Source organism: Gossypium arboreum, chromosome 12 (assembly GCF_025698485.1).
Source record: "Gossypium arboreum isolate Shixiya-1 chromosome 12, ASM2569848v2, whole genome shotgun sequence".
Taxonomy (NCBI): Eukaryota; Viridiplantae; Streptophyta; class Magnoliopsida; order Malvales; family Malvaceae; genus Gossypium; species Gossypium arboreum.
Window position 1 is genome coordinate 18,650,229 of NC_069081.1, and position 23,250 is coordinate 18,673,478.

The 23,250-nt window shown below is 32.1% G+C and overlaps 2 protein-coding genes across 2 annotated transcripts; one reads left to right on the forward strand and one right to left on the reverse strand.

Annotated features, from left to right (window-relative positions):
• Positions 1-14,328: 14,328 nt before the first annotated feature.
• LOC108477431 (dof zinc finger protein DOF5.7-like) lies at positions 14,329-16,059 on the forward strand. Its single transcript, XM_017779971.2, has 2 exons — positions 14,329-14,530; positions 14,710-16,059. Exon 2 carries the CDS (start codon positions 14,741-14,743, stop codon positions 15,758-15,760), a length of 1,020 nt encoding a protein of 339 aa, XP_017635460.1. The 5' UTR covers positions 14,329-14,530; positions 14,710-14,740; the 3' UTR covers positions 15,761-16,059.
• A 984-nt stretch (positions 16,060-17,043) lies between these two features.
• Positions 17,044-19,864, reverse strand: LOC108478382 (L-ascorbate oxidase homolog). Its single transcript, XM_017780842.2, has 9 exons — positions 19,789-19,864; positions 19,397-19,588; positions 19,196-19,305; positions 18,843-19,113; positions 18,646-18,745; positions 18,180-18,525; positions 17,722-18,087; positions 17,552-17,630; positions 17,044-17,458 (listed from the first exon to the last, which is right to left on the reverse strand). Exons 2-9 carry the CDS (start codon positions 19,538-19,540, stop codon positions 17,261-17,263), a joined length of 1,614 nt encoding a protein of 537 aa, XP_017636331.1. The 5' UTR covers positions 19,541-19,588; positions 19,789-19,864; the 3' UTR covers positions 17,044-17,260.
• Positions 19,865-23,250: the final 3,386 nt, after the last annotated feature.

Consider the following 23,250-nt stretch of genomic DNA (forward strand, 5'->3'; position numbering starts at 1 on the left):
CCTAGATTTTTATTTCCTTCAAGTTTCGGCCAAAAGAAGCTAATGAAGAAAATATGACCATCTTACCTTATTTTGTCATATATAATTAGATATCTTAATTATACTTAAATAACAAAAACCATCATTAATAAATTTAAGTGGAATTTTCCATCATAATCCATTAACATACATTATACTATGGTTTAATTGTAATTTTGGTCCTTTAGCTAATTGCAAGTTAAGTCGTTTAGTCTTTGTCCAATTAAAAACTTATATGAATAACATTTTTATAATTTAGTCTATATACCTTAATTAAGTAATTAAAAGACAAATTTGAAGGAATAAACTTTGATAAGCTTTTGTATCAACTCCATAAATATTTATATTTAATATTTACAAACCCGATTTATGAAAATAGAGTTTCAAAACAGCCTTTTTTGGCATAATTGAAAATCAAGTTGTTACAACTTAAGTGACTAACTTGAAATTTTTTATAATTAGGTGACCAAAATAGAAACACTCTTATAGCTAGGTGGGATTTGCATAGTTTTCCCTAAATTTATGTAAGAATAATGTATTAAATGTAAACTTGTTATACCTCACACTTGGATATGTTTGACTCCTCTTATATATGAGTATCTTATACCATTATAGAAAGAGCATTGCTGCAATGCTATCAAGACCATCATTACATCAGATCTAATCTCATTAATGTTTCTACCTTCTAAAGCTTACCACCCCAAGATGGTCACATCCAGCTCATACATCGATCTTGGTTTAAATTGGATTTACCTAGGAAATAATCATACAATAAGAGACCCAATCTCTGCCTCCTCCACCTATAAGTACTCCTTCTAAGAGACAAGATAAGACATAAGATAAGAGACATAAAGCCAACACTATGCTCAAACAACTCCCTAGTAAAAGCAAACCACCATTCTTTAATGGTTTTCTACACCACCTACAGTGTGAACCATAATTATAGTCATCTCTAACACCTTATCTAACTTTATTATTATAACAAGCTTTGTCTATGGGAACTCGATCGAGAAGCTATGGATCAATTAAATCAAAATATACCAAAAGTAAAAATTAATGAGTTCAATTATGAGCAGAGTGATCACTATTATCAAAACCAATATGAGTATGGAGACAATTAATATAGTCAATGAGGTTACTATCAATATGGTTATGATCAACTCTGGCATTATCAACAATAGCTAAGAGTAAAACATTAGGATTATGCTCATTACAACTGTTACGACCAACCAAGTGCTTAGAGCGCAACAACTTGAAATTTAAGATCTTCGGATTTGGTCAGATTTCTTAAATCGAGCCATTTCGAGAAGTCAAACTCAAAGGTTTCTAGGAATGGGCAAGGCAGTTAAGTAGAAGTTCATTAATTAGTGAATAGGTTTTAATAAAAAAATATTATTTTATTAGAATCGGTATTTAAAGATCTAGGCCTATGTACTAAATTGTAAGGTTAGCAAGATTGATGGGGGTCAATGTGTGAATATTAAAAAATATGATTTAGGAGAAAAAAGGTCCTTATTTAGGAAATTTCCCAAGCCCTTAGTAGAAAATATGCCTTTTTGGTTTTGCAAACGAAGGGAACCATTACAAAGATGTTATTTTCATTTATTTTGCAAGACTAGTTTTTCAAAAATCTCTAAAATTCTTTCCATTTATTTTTGCGATTTCAACTCAACACATTGTTTTCAATTGATAAAAAATCAAACGTAAGCTTGATTTTCATTTTATTCTTCCATTAGGACAAAATTTTTCAATCAAGAACTCAATATTTTCCTTTACTTTTTCTTAATTTTTCAAGTTGGGTTTGGTGGAAAGGAAGAAGAGTTGAAAATTTGATTTCTTTGATTTTGAAATTTTTTTCTGCAAATTAATGAGTTTTCTAACCAACATTTATGAATTTTAAACTTTGAAATTTGATTTTCAATGTTTATTGCATTTTCTTCCATTTTGAGAAATTTTCAAGTTAGAGTGAGAATACTTTGATCCAAGATTTACTTGTTGTTTTATTTTAGATGAAATATTAATATATTTGAGTTTAGAATGGAGTGGGAAGGTTATAAATCAAGTTAGAACGAAGATTGGATGAGGTTCTCTTGAGATGCCATTAATGAGTGCTTAAGATGTTTTAGAGAGAGTAAGTGTTTGAGCTAGAATTGTTGGCAGATGTTAATATTTATAAGCCTCTAATCTTGATTCTAGGGTTATATTTTTTGGCTTAGACAGATTAGATTAGAATTCTGTAGATTTTTTATTAAAAGCAAGAGAATGTCTCGCTATATCAAATTACATCTCATTGATAGTTTTAGGTTTTTTTTAATGCTATATTATGTTCTTCTAGCTTTGTTTCATTTGTTTTGATTGGTTGTTGTAGAGAAAGAAGTGGTCAAATCTTCTAAGGCCAAAGGGAAGGAAAAGGGTATCGAGACTTAATGATTTTGGTTTGTGCTAACTCATTTCAATTTTGTATTATCAAATCAATTAAGTAATTTAGCTACGGGTGTGTTCATGTTATTTTATAGTTGGTTATAAGCTTGAAATGTTTGGTCTATAGCTATGTTCGATTTATATATAAGATTTGTTTTGTGATGAATTTGTAAGAAAGCATGATGTCGTCTTGTTAATGACATGTTATGATATTAATGTATTGTTTTGCATGTTATATGATAACAATTAATAATATTTAATGTTTCGATGATGTGTTATAATAACAAACACCTATTAAACAATGTTTGAAATGGTTTAAGAATAGTTGACATGCCATAGAATTTTTTTTATTATAGTGGTAGGCTTGGTACTTATGTACATTCTATTAGCACTTATGCACAAACCTATTTTGCCCTTGTGTGAAATCTTTGAAGTGTTGTTAAGGGAAGTCATGTCATTACATGCATTGTTGCATTCATGCCCACTTGGTACTTGTGTGCATACTTGGAGTATTAGAGGATTAATCTATGTATTCATTCATGATCCATATTTGGTTAATATGGTCATAATTTAATTTTATTTGATATGAAAATGTTTAATATGAAATGGAAATTGATGTGACTACAAGGCATGGAAAATTATGTGCATTGTTGTGTTAATGCAATTATTTTTTTTATGAAATTCTATCTAAACTAAGATTTGGGATTGATGATAAATGATTTTAATCTGTGTTATAATAGCTATATGAAATATGATTTCATGTTATATAAGCATGTTTTATTTCTTAATGATTTTTTTTTTTGTTATGAGATTGGGTTTTGCTTAGCATTGCTATGCTTTATATACTTAGCATGTGGTTTGTTTGTACTGTGCACAAGTGTTTGGAGAGTGTATGAATAGTGCTACTTGTAGTCACAACATCTGAGTTCTCAAGTCTTAGCTACATTCGTCGACCTTTTGTAATTCCTTTATTTGGTATTAGCTTTTGCGTATGCACCTAGGTCTTTAAGTGAATTTTCGTGTCTTGGGTATATTTCTTTATGAATTTGTTATATTTTTCTTAAATGGTATAGTATGCTATGGTTCAAAATCTTTGGATACTTTTGGCTTGAATTTTAAACTTCAATTCTATGTGTTGAATGAATGGTTTTAGCTTATACTTTATTTGCCCAGTGGAATCACATTCTAATGTGTTAATTGTCTTGAGATTGTATGTTTTAGTTTGATTTAGCATGTCAAATGTGTTGAAATTGGTTTGGTTGCATAGAGTAGGTGTTAGGAACTTTTAGAAGTCTAATTACATGCTTGCATTGCTTAAAACTTATATTTCTAGGTTAGTGTTTCAAGACATTAAGAACATGTCTCGAGACCTCAAGAAAAAAAAAACTTAAATTTTTTGCATTTCTAGGTACATGTCTATCTCGAGACATAGGGTGCCAAGTCTTGAGACATAAAACATTGAAGCTAAATTAGTAAAAATTCAATCTAGGGTCTCAAGACATAGGAGCCAAGGTCTCAAGACATGGTTCAATGTCTTATGACTTCAAACTTCGAGCTAAAATTCTAAAATAGGGGAGGCATGTCTTGAGACATGACTTCATTATCTTTAGACATACCCCTGCATTTTTCTAGTTTGACTTACTATTGATAACTCAAACAACAAAAGCTCTTCCTTTTTGTCGAAATATGACACCTTGTCTCTAGAAAAGTTAGTCTTAGAGAAGCTCGCTTTATGGACTTCTCTTTGACTAGAGGGGGAAATTGTTATACCCTTATGTCTAGGGTACCTATTACGCCTCCCATACATGAGCACCCCATTCGACGTTGCTAAGGAAACTATCACATCAGATCCAATCTCATTAATATTGAAGATGATCACGTTTGACACATACCCTAATTTGGGTCTACATTGGACTCTACTTAAGAGGAAATCATACAATGAGGGACTCACTTTAAGCTCCTTAAGCTATAGATGCCCCATTTATCATGAGACAATATAATATACAAGATAAGAGGCACAGTAACTGCTATCGCACGTGCGCGTAAAAACAAATGATTTTGTAATAACTATTTTAAAGAGCGGTTTTAATTGCAAGCGTACAATGTCAATTGGAATATTTGTAGTGTCAATGGGACACTCGAGTATCCCAATGATCAAACTTAAAGGATTTCCAAGTGGGTAAATGTGTTTATCAAGTTAATTACAAGTTAAGCAATTACTAATCTAATCAAGTAAAAAATTATTAATGCAAGTCCAAATAAAATTGTTTGTAAACTAAAATTAAACTATTAATTAAACTAACTAAGCTAAACTTTCTTTCTAATGTTTGAGATAATGTAAATGATTTAATGATGGTCGATTGATTAGTTGAGTGCTAATTAAACTAATGAATCTATATCGATTATATTGTTTGTCACTCTTAGTTAAGAATCTTCTCTCAGTCTCATCTTAGACTAAAAGATGCCACCTAAGATTACCTCTTGGTCTCACTACTCGGCAGGATTATATCTAACTATCTACAGATAAACTCTCCTTTCGATCTTGTTTATCTAGGTGTTTCACTAGAGACATCAATTCTAACGTATTAAGCATTGCGTTATAGTATAACAACCAATCAATCAAGAATAAACATCAACTTAAGTTAACAAACAACCAAACAATCAACTATCCAACAAATTTAGCACATAATCAAATTTAATTTCCAACAAGTAGTTTATCAAACATATTGTAAGCATAAAATGAAAGCAAAGGGTTTAAGAAAATGTCATTCAATTGATAAAGTTCCATTGAAGCCAAAGAGTTTGTCCATCCTTATTTACAAAATCTTTAACAATAAGGAATAAAGTAAAAAACAAAACTAAAATCTCACCTAAAAAAAAAAGAGAAAACCTAATCTAAAAAAAAAAAGAAAAGAAAACCTGACCCTAAAACTATGGAAAACTAAAAAAAACCACTAGCCAACAAAAAAATTTAAAATAAAAGGCTTATAAAGTTGTATTTATAGCCTACTAAAATTTAACCTAACAATGACCAATTTCCCCTTAAGTGAAAAATAGACTTAAGCTTGTTGGACATAAAATTTCCCCTACAATTTTTTCATTCGTTAGGCAACGATATCGCAATACCCACAATAGTCTTGAAATGGGTGGTCTTGGGATGTCTCGGTACTGCGATATTACTGTAGTTGGCCTTGATTATCTTCATTTTAGCACTGTTAGAGGTATAACGACTTGCATAATTTCATATCGCGATACCCCCCTTTTAGGTGATATTTTCTTCACGTTCGGGCTATCGTCAACTCCGTACAACACTCAATCAAATTGTTACATTTTCCCATGACATGAATGGCCAATTTGGGTCTAAAAATGGATTAAAATTAATAAACAATATTTTTTAACAACTAAACTAAAATTCGACAAAAAACATATAAAAGACACTTAAATTGCTTGAGCATAAGCTCCTCAAGTGTATTAGAGAGTCTAATTTGACATGTCAATTACGGCATATCACATAGTAAATACTTTGCTCAAACACCTCCCTAACAAGAGCAAATCACCATTCTTTAGTAACTTTTTGCACCACCTATGATGTGAACAACTATCGTAATAACCTCAACATCTTATATAAATTTATAACAAATCTCTAAAAATATCGAATTATTTAGATTACTAATCAAGTTGATGAGAGATTTAAGAATTATTTAGATTACTAATCAAGTTGATGAGAGATTTAACATGTCATAGAGTTTATTATAATTATAAAAATCGGTGTTAGGTATTGTGAGATTAAATAAAAATAATTGCAAATTGTTTCCCATTCTTAATTCACGACTTCATATTTAAGTCTTGGATTAAATTTTTTTCATTATTTCACTATGTTTGAAATATGTATTCAATCCATATTTGAATGTTTTAATACGGAGAACATCATTTAATAGGAAATTCAATGATAACTATAAAGTTTAAATTTTGATTTTTGAGACGTGAACAAGCATATTAACTATTACTCTCTTATATTATTAACAAAAAAATTATTATACCTAAAATTCATTTTTGAATTGGAGTAATATAGAATTGTTTATTTTTATATGTACAATCGTTGGCAAATTGGTTATGTAAAAGAAAAAGACAATGGATTTTGATTTATACATTGTCTTACATTATTATTGTTATTGTTATTGTTGGTAGTAGGTAGAACAATGTTTAATTTGGAAGACCTTTCAGTCGTATGTGGATGAACAGGATTGTATCTTTCGTACATTTCATATTACAAAAGTTTATAAAAAAACTTCAAAACTTTAACTGTAAGACAGTTAATTAAAACAGTCAAATCAACGGTGGTCACTCGTAACCTTTGGAAAATGTTATTTTTTAAATCCTGAAAAAAAATTCATGTAATGAAGGTTGATTTTGTATTAGGTATAACACACTCAAAACTTAAAATCATTTCTCACTTGTCACAACTACCAATTTCATAACTTATGAGTCGGATTTGTAATTTAACAATAGTAAAAAGCTAGTTTCGTAATTATATAAAAATAGGTTTATTTTAGAAAGCGATGAAGCCCGCCGCTTGTACTATTTTGAGACTGAATCAGATTAGTCAGTTTAAGTGATTAAATTGAAAATTAGTTGAGATATTGATCCAAAATAAAGGGTTGGACCAGTTGGTTCATGAATTAGTTAAACTGATCGATCATACTAGTTGAACCTACTAGTCAAGCTTGTTAAGTTATCAGTTGAATTGGTTGAATTTTTTTTTTAATTTTTAATAACTTATTCAATTGAACTAGTTAAGAAGAGAATCACCAGTCAAATTGGTTCAGCCACCAATCTGGTTCTAAAAACATCGGCGGCTAGTAGAGGCCTTGGCCCCCTTATTAAATTGGGATATTTGTATTTTTAGCCCTTAAAAATAGTTAATTATTTAATTCAAGTGTTTTTAACCCTTTTGATCAATGAAGCAATTTTAGTTTGGGCCTTTTCAAAAAAAAATTAAGAATTCAATTTAAATTCTTTTAATAAAAAAAAATTAACTTTGCTTCCTTCTAAAATTTTATAATTTTCTCTCATTCTAACTAAAAAAAAGTTCTAGCTTTATCCCAAGTAATGCTAGAAAACATGTTCCGTGTGGGAGTGACATATCACATTTTTAATAAAAAAAAGGTAGAATAAATGCTTCTATTTGGAAATCTTCATATCAAATTGGAGCCTCACAAACAATTGAATTTATTGCCTCGATTTTTGTTGTGCACTCCACACTCGACCCAGATAGTAGATTTAAATGCAGGACGCCACATTTTTTGCCGAAGCAAATCAAATAAACAAAAATGTGAAATACATAATTCATAAATAATATTCAATGACATCCATATATCAAAACAAATCAAGATTTAAAGTTCATCACATGAGTTATTATAGGTCCAAAATATGACCATAACATAACAACTAGCCAAAATCATCAAGTAAAGACTTATAAAACTCCCTAAACCTAGGTATATTCCATTTATAGCCCAAATTCAAAAGAGCATTACAAGCATTATAATGAGCTAAGGTTGAGTCCTTGAATGGTGTCAAATCTCACGAGCTAATTAAAGGTTTGCTAAATATCTGTGCATAGAAACAAACATTGTAACAGCCCACACTCGTGCCCTACACTGGGACGAAATACGAGGAGTTACACAACTTAAACATATGCAATCAAACATTTCAGAATCACCAAGACTTGATCAAATTTAAAACTTTTCCGAACTTTGTTTAAACTCCTTAATGTGGACCTACGAGGCCTCAAACTTTCATTGAAAACCATTCGGAACCAACTCAGATCCTTAAACCAATTTAATAAAAAAATGACTCTTGAAACAGGGCACATGCCCGTGTGGAAGGGCAACACGCCTGTGTGGTCCCTATAACATGGCCGTGCTGATGGTTCGTGTGACACACACGACCTAAGCACCTGTGTCCCATACCCGTGTGAATTAAATTCCAAATTCAAACCTACAGGGGCACACACCCGTGTCTATGGCCCGTGTCCCTCACACGGCCATGACACGCCCGTGTCCTAGCTCGTGTCTAAAAACCTTGACATTCTGTTTCTGACGTCAGTATCCAAATTGAGGCACACGGTCAAGGCACACGCCTGTGGCCAGAGGACGTGTCCTCCACACAGCTGAGACACATGGCCGTGTCTCTGCTCGTGTGTTTACTACCATGTATTCTAACTTACAAATTTTATGTGTAGGGGACACAAGGCCAAACTACATGCCCATGGGCACACGCCCTGTGTCTACCCGTGTGGACAATATAAGGCTATTTACCAAGCCTTTTTGCCACCCTGAAACACAATTTAATGCCAACCAACATATCAAGGTCTCACTAAATATGATTTCTCAACCAAACAGCCATAGGTAAGGCCTACATACATTTTGTTATATTCAACCATTCCAATAATTTCACATTCATGAAAGACTATCTTGCATTCATATATAAACTTCCAATATTAGCCATTTTCCATGGCCTTATACATAGTGAATCAAATGCTAAAGTAAGCCAACACATTTGGCTAAATAACAATGACACAAAACTCAAAAGTCAAGGTCTTATACATGCCACCATCAAAATAAAAGTTCTAACTATACCAAGTGCTTCAGATGATAGTGTGACTGGCTTCTTCGACATAAGCGATGATCCTTGAGCTACTTTGGCATCACTATAAGAAAATGGAAAGGAAATAGGGTAAGCACAAAGCTTAGTAAGTTGCATGAAAATAAACAACAACTACTTATCATAAAGTAATATGCTCATAATCTTTCATAGTGGATTCATGAATACCATAAATAAACGTAAGTACAACTTACTCATCACCATCCCATACAACTCATATAGCATACACTGAGCCCATATCTCATACATTTCAATTAGGTACCTGTACCACTCATCACATAATCATAACTTTTCTCATTTCGATATAAATCATAACTCTTTTGTTGAACCATTTGGAATATTACTGGACACTCGGTAACCCTAACATAGGTTAAAATACTAACGCCATGTCCCAGACATGGTCTTACACTGGCTTTCATATAGTGAGGTCGATGCCATGTCCCAGACAGGTCTTACATTGGCTCTCATCTATTGGTGTCGATGCCATGTCCCAGACAGGTCTTACACTGACACACAACAAGCTAACACCATGTCCCAGACAGGTCTTACACTAGCTTGCCTATCTCGAGGCCGATGCATGTCCCAGGCATGTCTTACACTAGCTCTCGTCTCAACGCTTATACATGTCCCAAACATGTCTTACTCTGGCTTAAATATCTCGAGGCTGATGCATGTCCCAGACATGTCTTTCACTGGCTTTCATATTGTGGCTGATTCATGTCCCAGACATGTTTTACACTAGCACACATATCTCCCAATATTAAGGTACCAATATCCAAGTTTATTCCAAATGTTCAACAAAAGTCCTTACTATGTTAATTTCTCAACATGTATTCTCATACTCAAATCCAAAGAAATTTATCCCATATCAGTACAATTGTACATCACAAAGATATAGTTGCATTATTAACATACAACTTACCTCGGTAATCAAAATGTATGTGACTAGTCAGTTTTAGTTCGCTAGCTTTGCTTTTCCCGGTCTAGGCCCGGATTGTGTAATTCTTGATCTAAAATGATAAAAATTCATAATTATTTTATCGATCTACGTACTCAACAATTCATAATTAGGCAAAATGACCATTTTGTCCCTAGACTTTCACAAAATGACCATTTTACCCCTAGACCTGAAAATCAATTTTTATCCCATTTTTCCATTAACCAAGCCTAGCTAAATACTTTTCATGCTAGGAGCAGCCTACAACTCTCATTATTTCACACATTTATCACCTATTTTACAACTTATACAAAATGGTCCTTAGTTAGGGTTTCCATGAAAACTACTTCACAAAAGTTGTTTATTTCACAACTATAACTCATATTCTTCCATAAATTTCAGAAATAAACATGTCTACAATCATATAAAAACCATATACTTTCAACCATTTTGTAAATTAGTCCCCTTGTTAGAAAGCTCATGCTACAAGGACCTCAAAAGTACAAAAATATTCAAGAAAAACCCTCAAATCACTTACTTGCAAAGGCTTTAAGTTGCCGAAAATTTTTCAAGCTTCCATGGCCATTTTCTTGGAGAAATATCAGTGGAGAAGAAAGAGAGAGATGAAAAAAATGACAACTTTTACTATTTGTTTTATTTTATTCAATTTCAACACCTAATTTCACCAAATTTTTCACTTTTGACCACCTTTGTCTCCTATGGCTGGCCATGCTATTCTAAAGGGTCTAATTGCCCTTTAAAGACCTCCAGTTTAGGTTCTTTAGCTGTTTGACACCCTTAGCTATCAAATAGGACTTTTGTACTTCATTCGATTTAGTCTTTTTTCACAATTAAGCATGCAATCACTAAAATTACTTCACCAAATATTTCATGCACTAATATAAACATGTTTTAACTTAAAATTAATAATAAAATACTTTCTCTGACTTCGAATTAGTGGTCCCGAAACCACTGTTCTGATTAGGCCCAAAATCGGGATGTTACAAACATATCTACACGTTAAACATTGAAAGTTCAGTGGTGCTAACATAATTCAATTTCAAAGCATAAAAATATGAAGCAGTAAAACATACTAATATAACTTTATAACATATTATTAGATCAAGTTTCATAATAATTCACAATGAACATATATCAAGATATTTGAAATAGATCATACTAGCATCATAATATTTTAAAGTTATTTAATTGGATCCTATAATAAAGCATATTTCAGAAAGTCATTGCACCAAATTATTTGGCAGACACATAAACCAACATTTTTATTGTTTGCACATACATCACATTTTCAAATACTCATCATTTGAATTTATAACCAAATGTCACTATGCCAAATCCATAATATTCAACAATAAACATATAACTAGATATTGATGTTTCAAATCAGCTTTAGCGTATTTAGTCAACATTTTCATGTGTCATGTAAATCAAATTTCATTATCATTTTTTAGCCATCAATTTTATTAGTTTACCATAAACCATATTATCTCATTTTCATGTAAACCATATGTGAAAGATATCACTAGGGATTTTGAATGAGCCGAAAGATCCTTTTTAGTGTTTCTTGTAATTACCCTAAACGTTCCTGGAAATATAGGGTATCAAAGTATAAGTCTAACAATGGCAAGGTTTGAAAAACACTTTGATTCGAACTAGTGAATGTGAGGAAACTTGTTTGGAGTGATATTATATTCCTTCTTTAGATGATGAAAATCCAACCCCGTTTAAGGAGATTTTTTTTCTAAGCAATGACATTTTTGTAGCCCTAGCGTTTCTAATGGCCACTATAGTGATACTTTTGGTTTGTATAGTTTTCTTCATTATCTTTATGTTGTTGAGATATAAATTTAATTCAATTATCATTCATTATTTTGCAAGTGCTTCAACAATAAAAGAAATGGACTTTATGAGCAAGATGTCCGAGTGAAATAGAGGGTAGGGTTCTTCTTTAAGAAAAATACAACCTGGCAAAAAGCAAAAGAGCATTACTGGGAAAGAGAAAAAGCACTTGGAGGAAGAAAGCGGACCAAGAATAAAACATGTTAATTAAATTGGTATCATCTATCAAAAGAGTCTCAATTCAATTGAGAAATTACTGAAATTCATTTTTTTATAAAATCAAAAAAACATTACTATGAGAGTATTTTTGCCATTTTATATTTTATGTAAAATTTAGAAAAATGTACATACTAAGAATTGAACCTAAAACACCATGGTCAGGGGAAATGCTGAGGGCCTCATAGGGGGTTTGACCTCCCTAAAGTGGGAAATCCCAACTTTTGACTCTTTAAAATTTATTAATTTAACAATAGCACATGATAAAATTGCAATTTGGCCCCATAAAATTGATAAAATTTTGATTTAATCCTTTAAAAAATTATAAAGATAAAAGCTATTAAAATGGTGAAATGTATTTTAGTTCACATAAAAATATGAAATTAAATTCCACAATCTCCTCCCCCCATCCAATTTTTTTTTTCTAGTTTCACCCTTGACCATGGTAGTTAATATCTTATACAATTTGTAATTAAATTATTATACATATACAATTGAGTTCTTATTACCAATAAAAACATCCCTATTCTTCGTTTAAATATGAATACTACCATTTCATAGGAATTCTATGAAATGAAAAGTCAAAATCCCCTTATCGGATTTAAACCAATGACTTACGCCTTACTATATAGATACACTACCACTGAGTTAAAAGGGTTGTTCGATACAATTACTGAATGTTAGTAGATGGAAAAGATTTGTTTATATATATATATATATATATAAAGTATATGCAGATAGACTCATAATGGCTAGTATCTCTCAAGAATAAGAATTCTAATTTACTTAGTAGATGATAAAATGAGTTTATTGATTAACTTTACTATTTCAATCAAAATATCATTTATTTTTTATATCAAAATTTAAAATATATTTATTATATAATTTTTACTTAGATCACGAGTGTATCATAATCTAGTAAAATTTAGTGAAATATTAAATCAAACATAATTTTATTATTTTTATTTTTATCATTAAAATATTCAGGAGGGAAAGGGATGGCAAGATTAGAATCTATGCCATCTAGGCACCTGATGAAAATTCTACCTACTATTCCAAGCAAGTTTTGGCAAAAGTTAAAAATTAAGACAATCAAATTAAGTTGGTGATTTTGAAAAAATTGAGATTTAGTCTCTGTACTTAAAAATTAAAAATTAAGTCTTACTTTTACATTTAAAAAAATTGATAGAATTTTTTTGATACAATAGAAATTCAAACTCATATATTCCACATGCATTTATTTAAATTAAATCATACAAACACAGTTTATATATTGATTTTACGACCTTAAAATAAAGTGAACACTCTTAATTAATAATTCAAATAATAGAATTGATGATTGATAAAAAATAAATATGTTAGATTAATAAAATTTAAGAAACTATGAATTGAATTTTTAGGCGAGATCACATTAACCAATTCAAAATCTATGATTGAAGCCATATGAATATTATGTAAATCCTGGCATTCATGCACACACGTGTTGAGAATGGGTTAACCCAATTTCATTGTGGAGGCGTCCAATACATGCGATGAACCATCGACCATATGGTGGTTCACTCATGCACTTGTAGGGATCTAACAATCGATGGTGGGATTAACTTGGAAGGCCGGTAAAATTGAAGCCATAAGTCTCGGTCAGTGGCTTTAGTTGGGGGGCAGTGGGGACGCCCCACTTTACACGTACTTTCATGTCATTAGCCCTTCTTTCTATCCCTAATCATGTATTTTCAACTCAACCCCATTTTTCAACATGCAAACACATATAATACCGTCGGGCCCCCTCCCCAACTTCGTTTTCATCATTTATGTTTCATCATCAAGTTTCCTTTATATTAATTGGTTATCATTATTATATATTTTTTATCATATTGATATTAATATGTATACTTATTCAAAATTATGAGATTTGCTCAACCCAACCCAAGCAATGATTTTTCTTAAAGGAAACTTGATTATTGTTATGATTATCCAGTCTCTACCCTTTCTCACAGTTTAATTATTCTCCACTTTCAGCATTTAAAATGCTTGAAAAATGGATGTATTTTAATTAAATACAGGGCATAAAATTATATTAACATATAAGGACATCATAAAAGACAATAATTGAGGTCTTTGAAATAAGATTTGATTCTTTTTACAAGTGAAGAATAACATGAGAATCAAAGGGTAGAGTGGGAAATGGAGTGAAAAAAAGAATGATTTAACTTTGCCACTTAAAAACTGCTAATAAACAGTCCAATTCCTAACCCAAAACCACTTGCTTTTCTGAGATAGATATACACTAAAGCAAGGCTGTTGTTTATCTTTACCAATGATGGGATATATGTTATATTAAAGCATCCCCAAGTCCCATCCTCTATTCTTATGCAACCCATAGGAAAGAAAAGCCAGCTCAATTGAGATATAACAAAGGCAAGTCATGTTTCAAACCTCTATCAATCTCTCTCTCTCTCTCATGGTCATGGATCATGCATAAGCTGAAGACAACAAAACCTACTTTTATCTTTTTCAAACCACTAAAACTCAAAAGAAAAGAAAGACTTACCTGCTTCTTTGCTTTTCTCTTTTTTTTTTTTTTTGGATTGTTGTAGATCTATACAAAGAGAAGGAATTTTCCAAAAGATGATTCAAGAACTCCTAGGAGGCTCTTCTGGCTTTCATTTTGGAGGTACTGCTGGGAGAAGAATCTCTATCACTGGAACCATTTTGGATGGAACCCTGGCTTCTTCTCCATCACCATCTCCTTCAACAACTTCGTCATCAACTACAACTACTAACTCTACAGCTTCAGCAGCAAAGTCTGATCAGACCCAGAATTTGAGGTGCCCCAGATGTGATTCCTCCAACACCAAGTTTTGTTATTACAACAACTACAATCTCACCCAGCCTCGTCACTTTTGCAAGACTTGTCGTCGGTATTGGACCAAAGGAGGTGCTCTTAGGAATGTTCCTATTGGAGGTGGATGTAGGAAAAACAAGAACACTACTACTACTGCTTCTGTTTCAACATCTATGGGAAAATCAAGTGCTGCTAAGATGAAAACTGTAGTGTCTGATATTGGAAGAACTGGTCTTGGAAATGGGTTCGATCATGACCTTCAATCTAGTCCAATCCTTTGGGCTTCACCTCAGAGTTCTCATCTTCTAGCCTTATTGAGAACTACCCCAAACCCTAACGCTAACACTTTGTCCACTAATAATCCTGTTAGTATTAAGGAAGAGGTGAGCTTGCTTGGATCGCATGCAATGAACGAGCCAGCTGTTGCAAATGCTGCGTTAAATGCTCGAACCCTAGGTTTGGATCCCCTTAGCCAGGTCCCTTCTCTAGGACTTTGCAGCCCTTTTTGGAAAAACAATCAACACCAAGCTCAACAGCAACATCAGAGTAATGATAATAATGGATCGTTCCTACTAGGTGAAGTTCAAAATACAGGATTTCAAGAACTGTATCAGAGGTTGAAATCATCATCAAATTATTACTCTGATAGCTCCGCGGTAGTTCTAAGCAATGTGGGTTCCTCTTCATCTTCTTCAACAGTTTTGGAGTCAGCTCCAGTTGCAGGTGGAGAACTGGGTTACTGGAATCCTGCATTTTCATCATCATGGTCTGATCTCCCAACAACTAATGGTGCATATCCGTAAAGAACCCTTCCCCCCCCCTTTCATTTTATCTCAGCTTTTAATTAATATGCTAATAGTCGTTGCAGTGCATTCTGGTATATGGATATATATATATATATATATATATATATATGGCTGTAGGGGTAGCATGGGGTTGTTTCGTTCGTTCGTATGTTCAATTCTTTGTTTTCTTTCTCTTTGAAGTGTGATTTAAGGTGTGTTTAATTAACTTATTAGAATGTACCAAGGATGAAGATGAAGTATCAAAGGTGGAAAAATGTTAGTAGTTTTATTTATTTTCAATGCTCCATATTGAAAAAGTGACCTTTGAGTTTGACTACAGGTATGAAAAGGGTTCAGCTTCAACTTAAGAGCTAAAAGAAAATGAAAGATGTGATTTAGTTAAAATAAAAAAGACATTGGCAACTACCTTGGTTAAATAAAAAGCTTTTAGGGTTTCTTCATCTGCTTTTCTGATGAATTTCATAACTATAATAGACCGACTGGTGGATTGCATATGAAATTAAAGATTCTCTAAATTGTTTTTTTGGTATAAGAAAGAGATGAAATAGGTTTCTTAAAGCAGCCATTGGGAAAAGTTTTCGTAAACAACAATTTGATTCCCGCAGTGGAAAGGAGGATTCCATTGCAGCCTTAATGTTTGAAGAGTTATCGTCTGCCTCTAATTGCCTTTTTCTCTGGACGTTGGCCTTCTGTTTTTATTCCTTCTTCACTCTCTTCTTTTTCTCTAGATATTTTCTATTTATTTATTTATTTATTCATACAAAGTAGACTTGGCTTGACTTAAGCTTAATTTGTTGCCTTTTCTGATCTAATTTAGGGCCACAGTTTGAACAGAGTTTTAATTCATACAACTATTTTTTAAAAATCTAATCTAATAAGTTGAGATTAAAATCTCAATATTAATTTGTAAGCAACCCTCACCAAAAGTAACATGGCTCTAATGATTAAGTCATGTATGTATACCGATATTAGGTACCTAATTGTGCACATTACGCTACGAATTTTGATGATGTCTGATGTCCATTTTCATCATCATTCAATCCCCTATACTTGTTTACTAGTTTTCTTTCTAGACTTGGTCATTCATGGATGGAATAATATGCTATCTAAGATTGCGGTAGAATCAATTGAAATTTGAGTGCTTTTTGGGTGTAGTTGAATGAGCTGTCCACTGTTCAATCAAACTTGTTTTCCAAGAATCATATTGACAATGAAACATTAAGGATGTCCATGTCATTGTGGAAAATGCTGTCAATATTTAACATATTGTGTAAATCAACTGGACTAAACCCGGAAAGGGCAAAATGTTTATTGCGTTTACCTTGTAAAGTAATCTAGCTAGCACAACAAGTGTTTTGAAGCCTAAACTCCCCTATTTTTCATTCCAACAGTCACACCCTCGTAACTGAAATTGAAGGGGGGGGGGGGGGAAGAATCAGAAAACTAGCTTAACATGAAGAAAATATAAATGACAGCAATAAAGCCACATTTAATGTTCTATAAATGGATGGCCTTGCCACAACGCAGTGCATTAGGAGGAATGTCAGTCTCAGTGTACAAGCTTTTCTCGTCGTTCCAAACTCTGAGATAAGTTTGCTTGCCTAGGAACCGATCCGACCATATTTGTGACCTCAAGTTCCACATTCCTTTGTTGTCCAAAGAAACCAAGACTGCAGTCCAAGAATTGGGATATACCTGCCAATGTTTTTCTAGTTAAGTTCATATGTTTCCATTTTTGAAACACCAAAGATTAAAGATGTTTTAATTGCCATGGTGTGGATCATATACCTGAACGGTGTGTCTAGATATTGCATCAACCAGATTGTAGCGTTTCTTTAAGGCAGTTGTCCACTTTCCACCACCATACCTGGTATTTCAAAGAAAATGTTAAATTGATGATTAAAGTATAATGTTGCCTGTAATTGATTGGTAGAATGTTAGACTCTGTAAAAGCATACCCGACGACGTAGAAACTCGATCCGTCGAGATGCCAAGATTGGATGGTGGGTTCAGTGTTTTGGAAAACAATCTCAACAAAGTCATGGAGGGTGAGACCAAAGACAGATACACCCAAGGCTGGTGGCCTTGAAGTTGGCAAATCCTTGATGTTGTTTAAGCTGAAAACACCAGGGATGTTAAACCAATCTGCAAGCTTCAATGGAGTGGTTGGATCTACATAGGATATCCCATTAACAGTATAACGCAACTTGCCGTTTATCTTGACTTTTGCATTAGCCAAAACAAGTCTTCTCACAATATTTATTTGACCATAGTGGAATGTTCCTTGGGGATTAGGCCTAGCAGCATTTGCTGTCAAGTTCAATCTAAGACCCACAAAAAGAATGAGAACAATGTTAGCATTGTAGGATACACATGATGATCAACAATTCTCCGATCAAGTCGGTCCGATTATTACCTGATAGTCCTGGCTTGTTTCATGGACCAATGAACGTGATAAGTTGGGGCAATAGGCAACGGCAAAGAGGGTGGAGTGTCGGAACCTTGATAGCGAAGAATACCAGTAGTGGTGAGAATAGGCTTTGTGAAACGTGTGGAAGCCACAATGTAATAGTCCTTAATTGCCCCACGCAAGGTAACCAAAGCAGTTATGGATTGACCCGGATGAATATCAATGGACTCGTACACCTCCTGCAAACTATGGCTTCCTTCAACTTCAACTAATATCAGTGAATGACCCTGGATCCTGAAGTTAATTGATGTCGATATACCCACATTTGTAATCCTGAACCTGTAAGTTTTCCCTGTAATTAATCAGGAAACAAGCTAAATTCAGCAGTCCTTCACAAAGCCCTCTTGTTTAAGCCAAAGAGAGGCGAAAGGTTTTCTTAAAGAGTGAACTCAATTATGATGACGATAATTACCTTTCTGACCAGTGAAAACCGAAGATTTGTGGAGACCATTTATAAGAAGGCCATCAGGCAGAGGAGTTGCCAAGCCTGAATTCAGCCTTTTCCTCAAGGCCTGTGTGAAAATGTATTTGGTTACAACATTGTCTCACAAAGTTTAACAATTGATTGGAGCCATTGCAGATCAAATGATTGAAAAAGAAATGACAAACCTTGTCGCCAGCCTTGTACCAATCACCAATAAGCAAAGTGAAATCTCCAGCAAATGCAGGGTATGGGATTGAAATCACAGACCTTTGGTTAACATTAACAGCCCCAAAACCACCAATAGCTCTGTGCATTGAAATTGAAGGGTAGTACATGTAGGTCCCAATTTGATCCTTCAATTGGAATTTGTAGGTCCAGTTTGAGTGGGGAGGGATGGGACAATTGGTCCCAAGCACACCATCTTGCCATGAAGTCTTCCTCTGTTTAATTCCATGCCTAATTTCCACAACCAAAAATGGATTATTGACCTTGATCTCACAGCATGAATAAAATAAGCAATGAGGCTGAGGAAACTAACCATGTAATAAGGAAGGGTTCATCTAATTGATTGATGACATTTACAATGATGTTGTCATTAGTCACTGCTTCTATTGGAGGTCCTGGAAATTGATTATTAATAAGAATAACCTGCGAAAATTGTAAAACGAAACATGTCTTTGAACACTGTCCTTCAAAAAAAATTAGAAGAAGAAATTGGTGCTTGGTTATAGAAACAAACCCGTTGGTAAACACCAAGAGGAGCCCGAGTTCCATATGTGACAACCCAAGTATAGTATCTATATGGATCTTCTGCATTGGCACGGAAGATACTAAAGCAACACAATATTCCAAGTAAAACTAGCAGGAAAATGACCTGTTTCATTCTTTTTTTATCGTCAACTTTGTCCCGTCAATTCAATCTTTTTTTGCCCTAAAGAAACAAACAGCGATACTAGTAAAAAAGGGTCATAAGATTTATACCAAAAGTTGACAAATTCTCAAACACTTACTCGACCCTATACTTAGATTGAACTATATATATTCAAAGTTTACTCATAGAATACAAACTAGTAGGGTTGAATATGTAGTGGGGAATGATTGAAATACTTAAAAGAAGAAAAAAAGATGTACCGAAATTCAAAGGCTTCCGAAGGAGTGAAAGTTGATAAAAAGGAGACTTGGTAAGAGTTGTATACAAACAAATAACAAATCCTTATTCTTATATATACATATTTAGATCATGCAAATGGAAGCATGGGCTCGTATATCAATGCATGCAAAATATTTTTTTTGTATGCGCAAACTTCGAATCCCACAAGTTATTAATTAACTCATGTTCAGCTGAAAAATATTCCCAATAATTAATTCACCAAGTTTATTAAATTGGTGGTATTTCTTGAAAACAGCATTTTCATAACTTATGGTCTTTTTTCCTCTCTATTTAATTTCTTTGTGAATATTTAAGTAACATTACTTTTGGAAGGTCGGCTTTGGCCTAAAAGAAACGGGAACGGCGCAGCCGAGTACGGATCATAATTCATCGCAAGAATTTAATCCATTTGACTTTCTATATATATAATAATTAAGCAATGAGAAGCCTATTTTTTATGTGATAATTCATATAGTTCAAGTGAAATAAATAAGGGAATAGGGATGAACTTTCGATCGAATTGAGTGAAAATTTTTTGAGTTAATCGAGTTGACGAGTTATATTTTATCATCCTAACTAGATTTGAAATTTTTGAATCAATTCAAGTGAAATGAAATTGAATCGAATTGAGTGAAATTGTTTAGGTTAACTTAAAAATTAAACATATCAAATTTAAATATTATTACAATATAACTAATTACATGCTAGAGTACATAAATTTAAAACCATATATATTTGAAAACTTTTTAAAGAATAATAATAATAATAATAATAATAATAATAATAATGATAAACTTGAATTATTTAGGTCCCAAAATTATTATTTTAAAAATAATTTAAAATTTTAATTTTATTTATATATTCTTTAGAAATTTTTTAAATTTTTTTAAAATTTTTAAAAATATAAATTTTATATTTTATAAATATTTTGAATTTTAAAATTTATTTAAAATTTTTGAATTTTTTTAATTTTGTTGAGAGAGAGACCAATTTACTAATTTTCAAAATTGATAGGAACCAAAAGGGTATTTACACCAATCTATTATTTGAATTATTAGAATTATTTGAGTTATTCGAATTGTAAAACTCAACTCCACTCGAACTCAAAACTTAAGTTACTTATTCGAGTTGACTCGAATAACTCGATTCGATTAATTCAAAATTCTAATTTTTTTTTTTTCATTTTTTCAAATCAAATCGAATTTTACTCCCTCCTAATTTTTATGCTTTAAATTTTTTATTTGATTTGGTATGTATAAAAAACAAGATAAGTAAAAAAAAATAGTTCACGATTAGCAGCTTATATAAAATTGTTTGAACTGATGTTTACGTTTTAGCTCTTTAAGATAAATTTCATTGATTGGTTATGTTAGTAAACAAGTTACAAATCATAAATTGTTTTTATAAAGATAGCAATGGAGGGATGGGGATACTAAATCCGCCATCACTCCATACTTGGCACATTGTATTTCATCACTTGTCCTACTCTCCTATGGATGTGTAATATTGAAAATCACTATTACTTCTTTAGATATTGGATGATTTATCCCCACCTTACTACACTTCAATTTAATTTTTTTCTTGTTATATACAATATTTTTATTCCTTTCTAAAGTTAAGAAAATATTTAAACATAGAACATTTGATCTTTTACAAAAAATTATATTTTTAATAGTTACATATAAAAGGGTAAACTAGTAATTTCATATAATGAGTAGGCCATGGCAAGCGATTGCCGTAACTGTTCTATAACTACTGTAAAAAAATCCACATTGCCATGTATTTCATTCACTTTAAAAAAAGGATATTACTCCAATTGAATTGGTTCGAAATCTATCAAACAGTTTGAGTTTTATCATCCTTATCTGTACATCAATTTTATTTGTTGAAAATTTTACACTTTATATTTATTCTTATGTTTATAATTATCTAATAAAAAATATATAAGTAATTTACCTACTCGATGCAACACATTTAGAAAACTTCAAGAAAGAAAAGTTCTATTTCAAGAATGACACTTAATGATCCAGATAGAGTTAGGATAAGTCCTAAATCATTAAGTAACATATGCAACATGTTTTTTAAGAATCCAAAATCAAATATACTTAATTCTTATCAAGGTTGAAGCTACAACAACCTTAGAGAAGTCTTGGATCAAGTGGGAGACTTGAAGATTGGTTTGAAGCATTCGAATAATGACTTGGTGATAAGATATTGATATACACTATTCATAAATTAATTTTCCAATTTGACTCACGATATAAAAAGATTAAACTAAGCAAGAGAAGTCGATGTTTGGAGTTAATTTATATAAAAGCTATTTCGTGGAATTTGGTGTGGGATTTAACAGAGAATTAAAAGGGGAATTTTATGTTCATTGTAAAGAATTATGTTTAGTATGTTTTATTCACATTTGAGTGATTAGTTAATAAACATTAATAGGAAAGGATGTTTGGGGATAGTTCAAACTAAATGTAATAGGGCAGGGGCACAATTATCTACGGATTAGGGTAAATTGGACTTAAATCATTGTTTATATAGTGAGTTTAATAGTGGAATTCTTCTCTAGGCAATGCCACATAGAGGTAGGTGATACATCAAACTTCAAAAACAACTCTCTATGTTTGTTCTCTTGTTAGTTTTTACCTACGCCAATACTTATGTCGAAACTTATGACTACATAGCGTACCACAACAGGTTACCAACTTTAATTTGGTATCAAAGCATCTCACTAATGTAACTAGTGAAATCATGTGTCTGGAAATTAAACTAGTAATCAAGAATGGAGTCCATGAAGAAAGGTGATTCAAGTATACGTCTATCATTCTTGGATAAATCTAATTACATCTATTAGAACGTTTGAATGAAAACTTTTATCAAATCAATTGTTGAAAAAGCATGGTATTAGAAAGTTTGAATGAAAACTTTTATCAAATCAATTGTTGAAAAAACATGGAAAGTTGTGTTGAATGGATGAGATCTTCCCCAAATTGTTACGAGAACTCCAAAATCCGAAGCAAATTAGACTACTAAAGAAGACAAGGCCCATACTAAAATCCAAAATCCTGATATGCTATCTTTAATGGTGTATACATAAGAGTTTAAAAGAATTTTCAAATGTGTTACAACATGAGAAGCTTGAAACATTTTGGAGACAACCCATGAAGGAACTTAGATGCTTATACTATGATTAAAATTTTAAGAATTTGTAATCTATTTATGAGTTTTATGCTAGATTTTGCGACTTAGGGCGTGCTTGAAAAACTATAGAAAATTTTCATTTCACTGAAAATGAAAATATTCAACATTTAATATTTTAAATGTGTTTGATAATTATTTTAATTTTTACTTAATATAAAATTTTTAACAAAAAGTGTTGAATAAGATACGTAAGTAAGTAGCTAATTATCACTCAATGTAGAAAATATTAAGTTGATTTTATT

Excerpts from the sequence above, each read along its gene's own strand:
- LOC108477431 (XM_017779971.2), top strand. The coding sequence starts at position 14,741 with ATGATTCAAGAACTCCTAGGAGGCTCTTCTGGCTTTCATTTTGGAGGT.
- LOC108478382 (XM_017780842.2), bottom strand. The coding sequence starts at position 19,540 with ATGAAACAGGTCATTTTCCTGCTAGTTTTACTTGGAATATTGTGTTGC. Across the intron at positions 19,114-19,195 it reads GAACCCTTCCTTATTACATG|GCATGGAATTAAACAGAGGA; the intron begins GTTAGTTTCCTC and ends TGTGGAAATTAG. Across the intron at positions 17,459-17,551 it reads TATCTAGACACACCGTTCAG|GTATATCCCAATTCTTGGAC; the intron begins GTATATGATCCA and ends AAACATTGGCAG.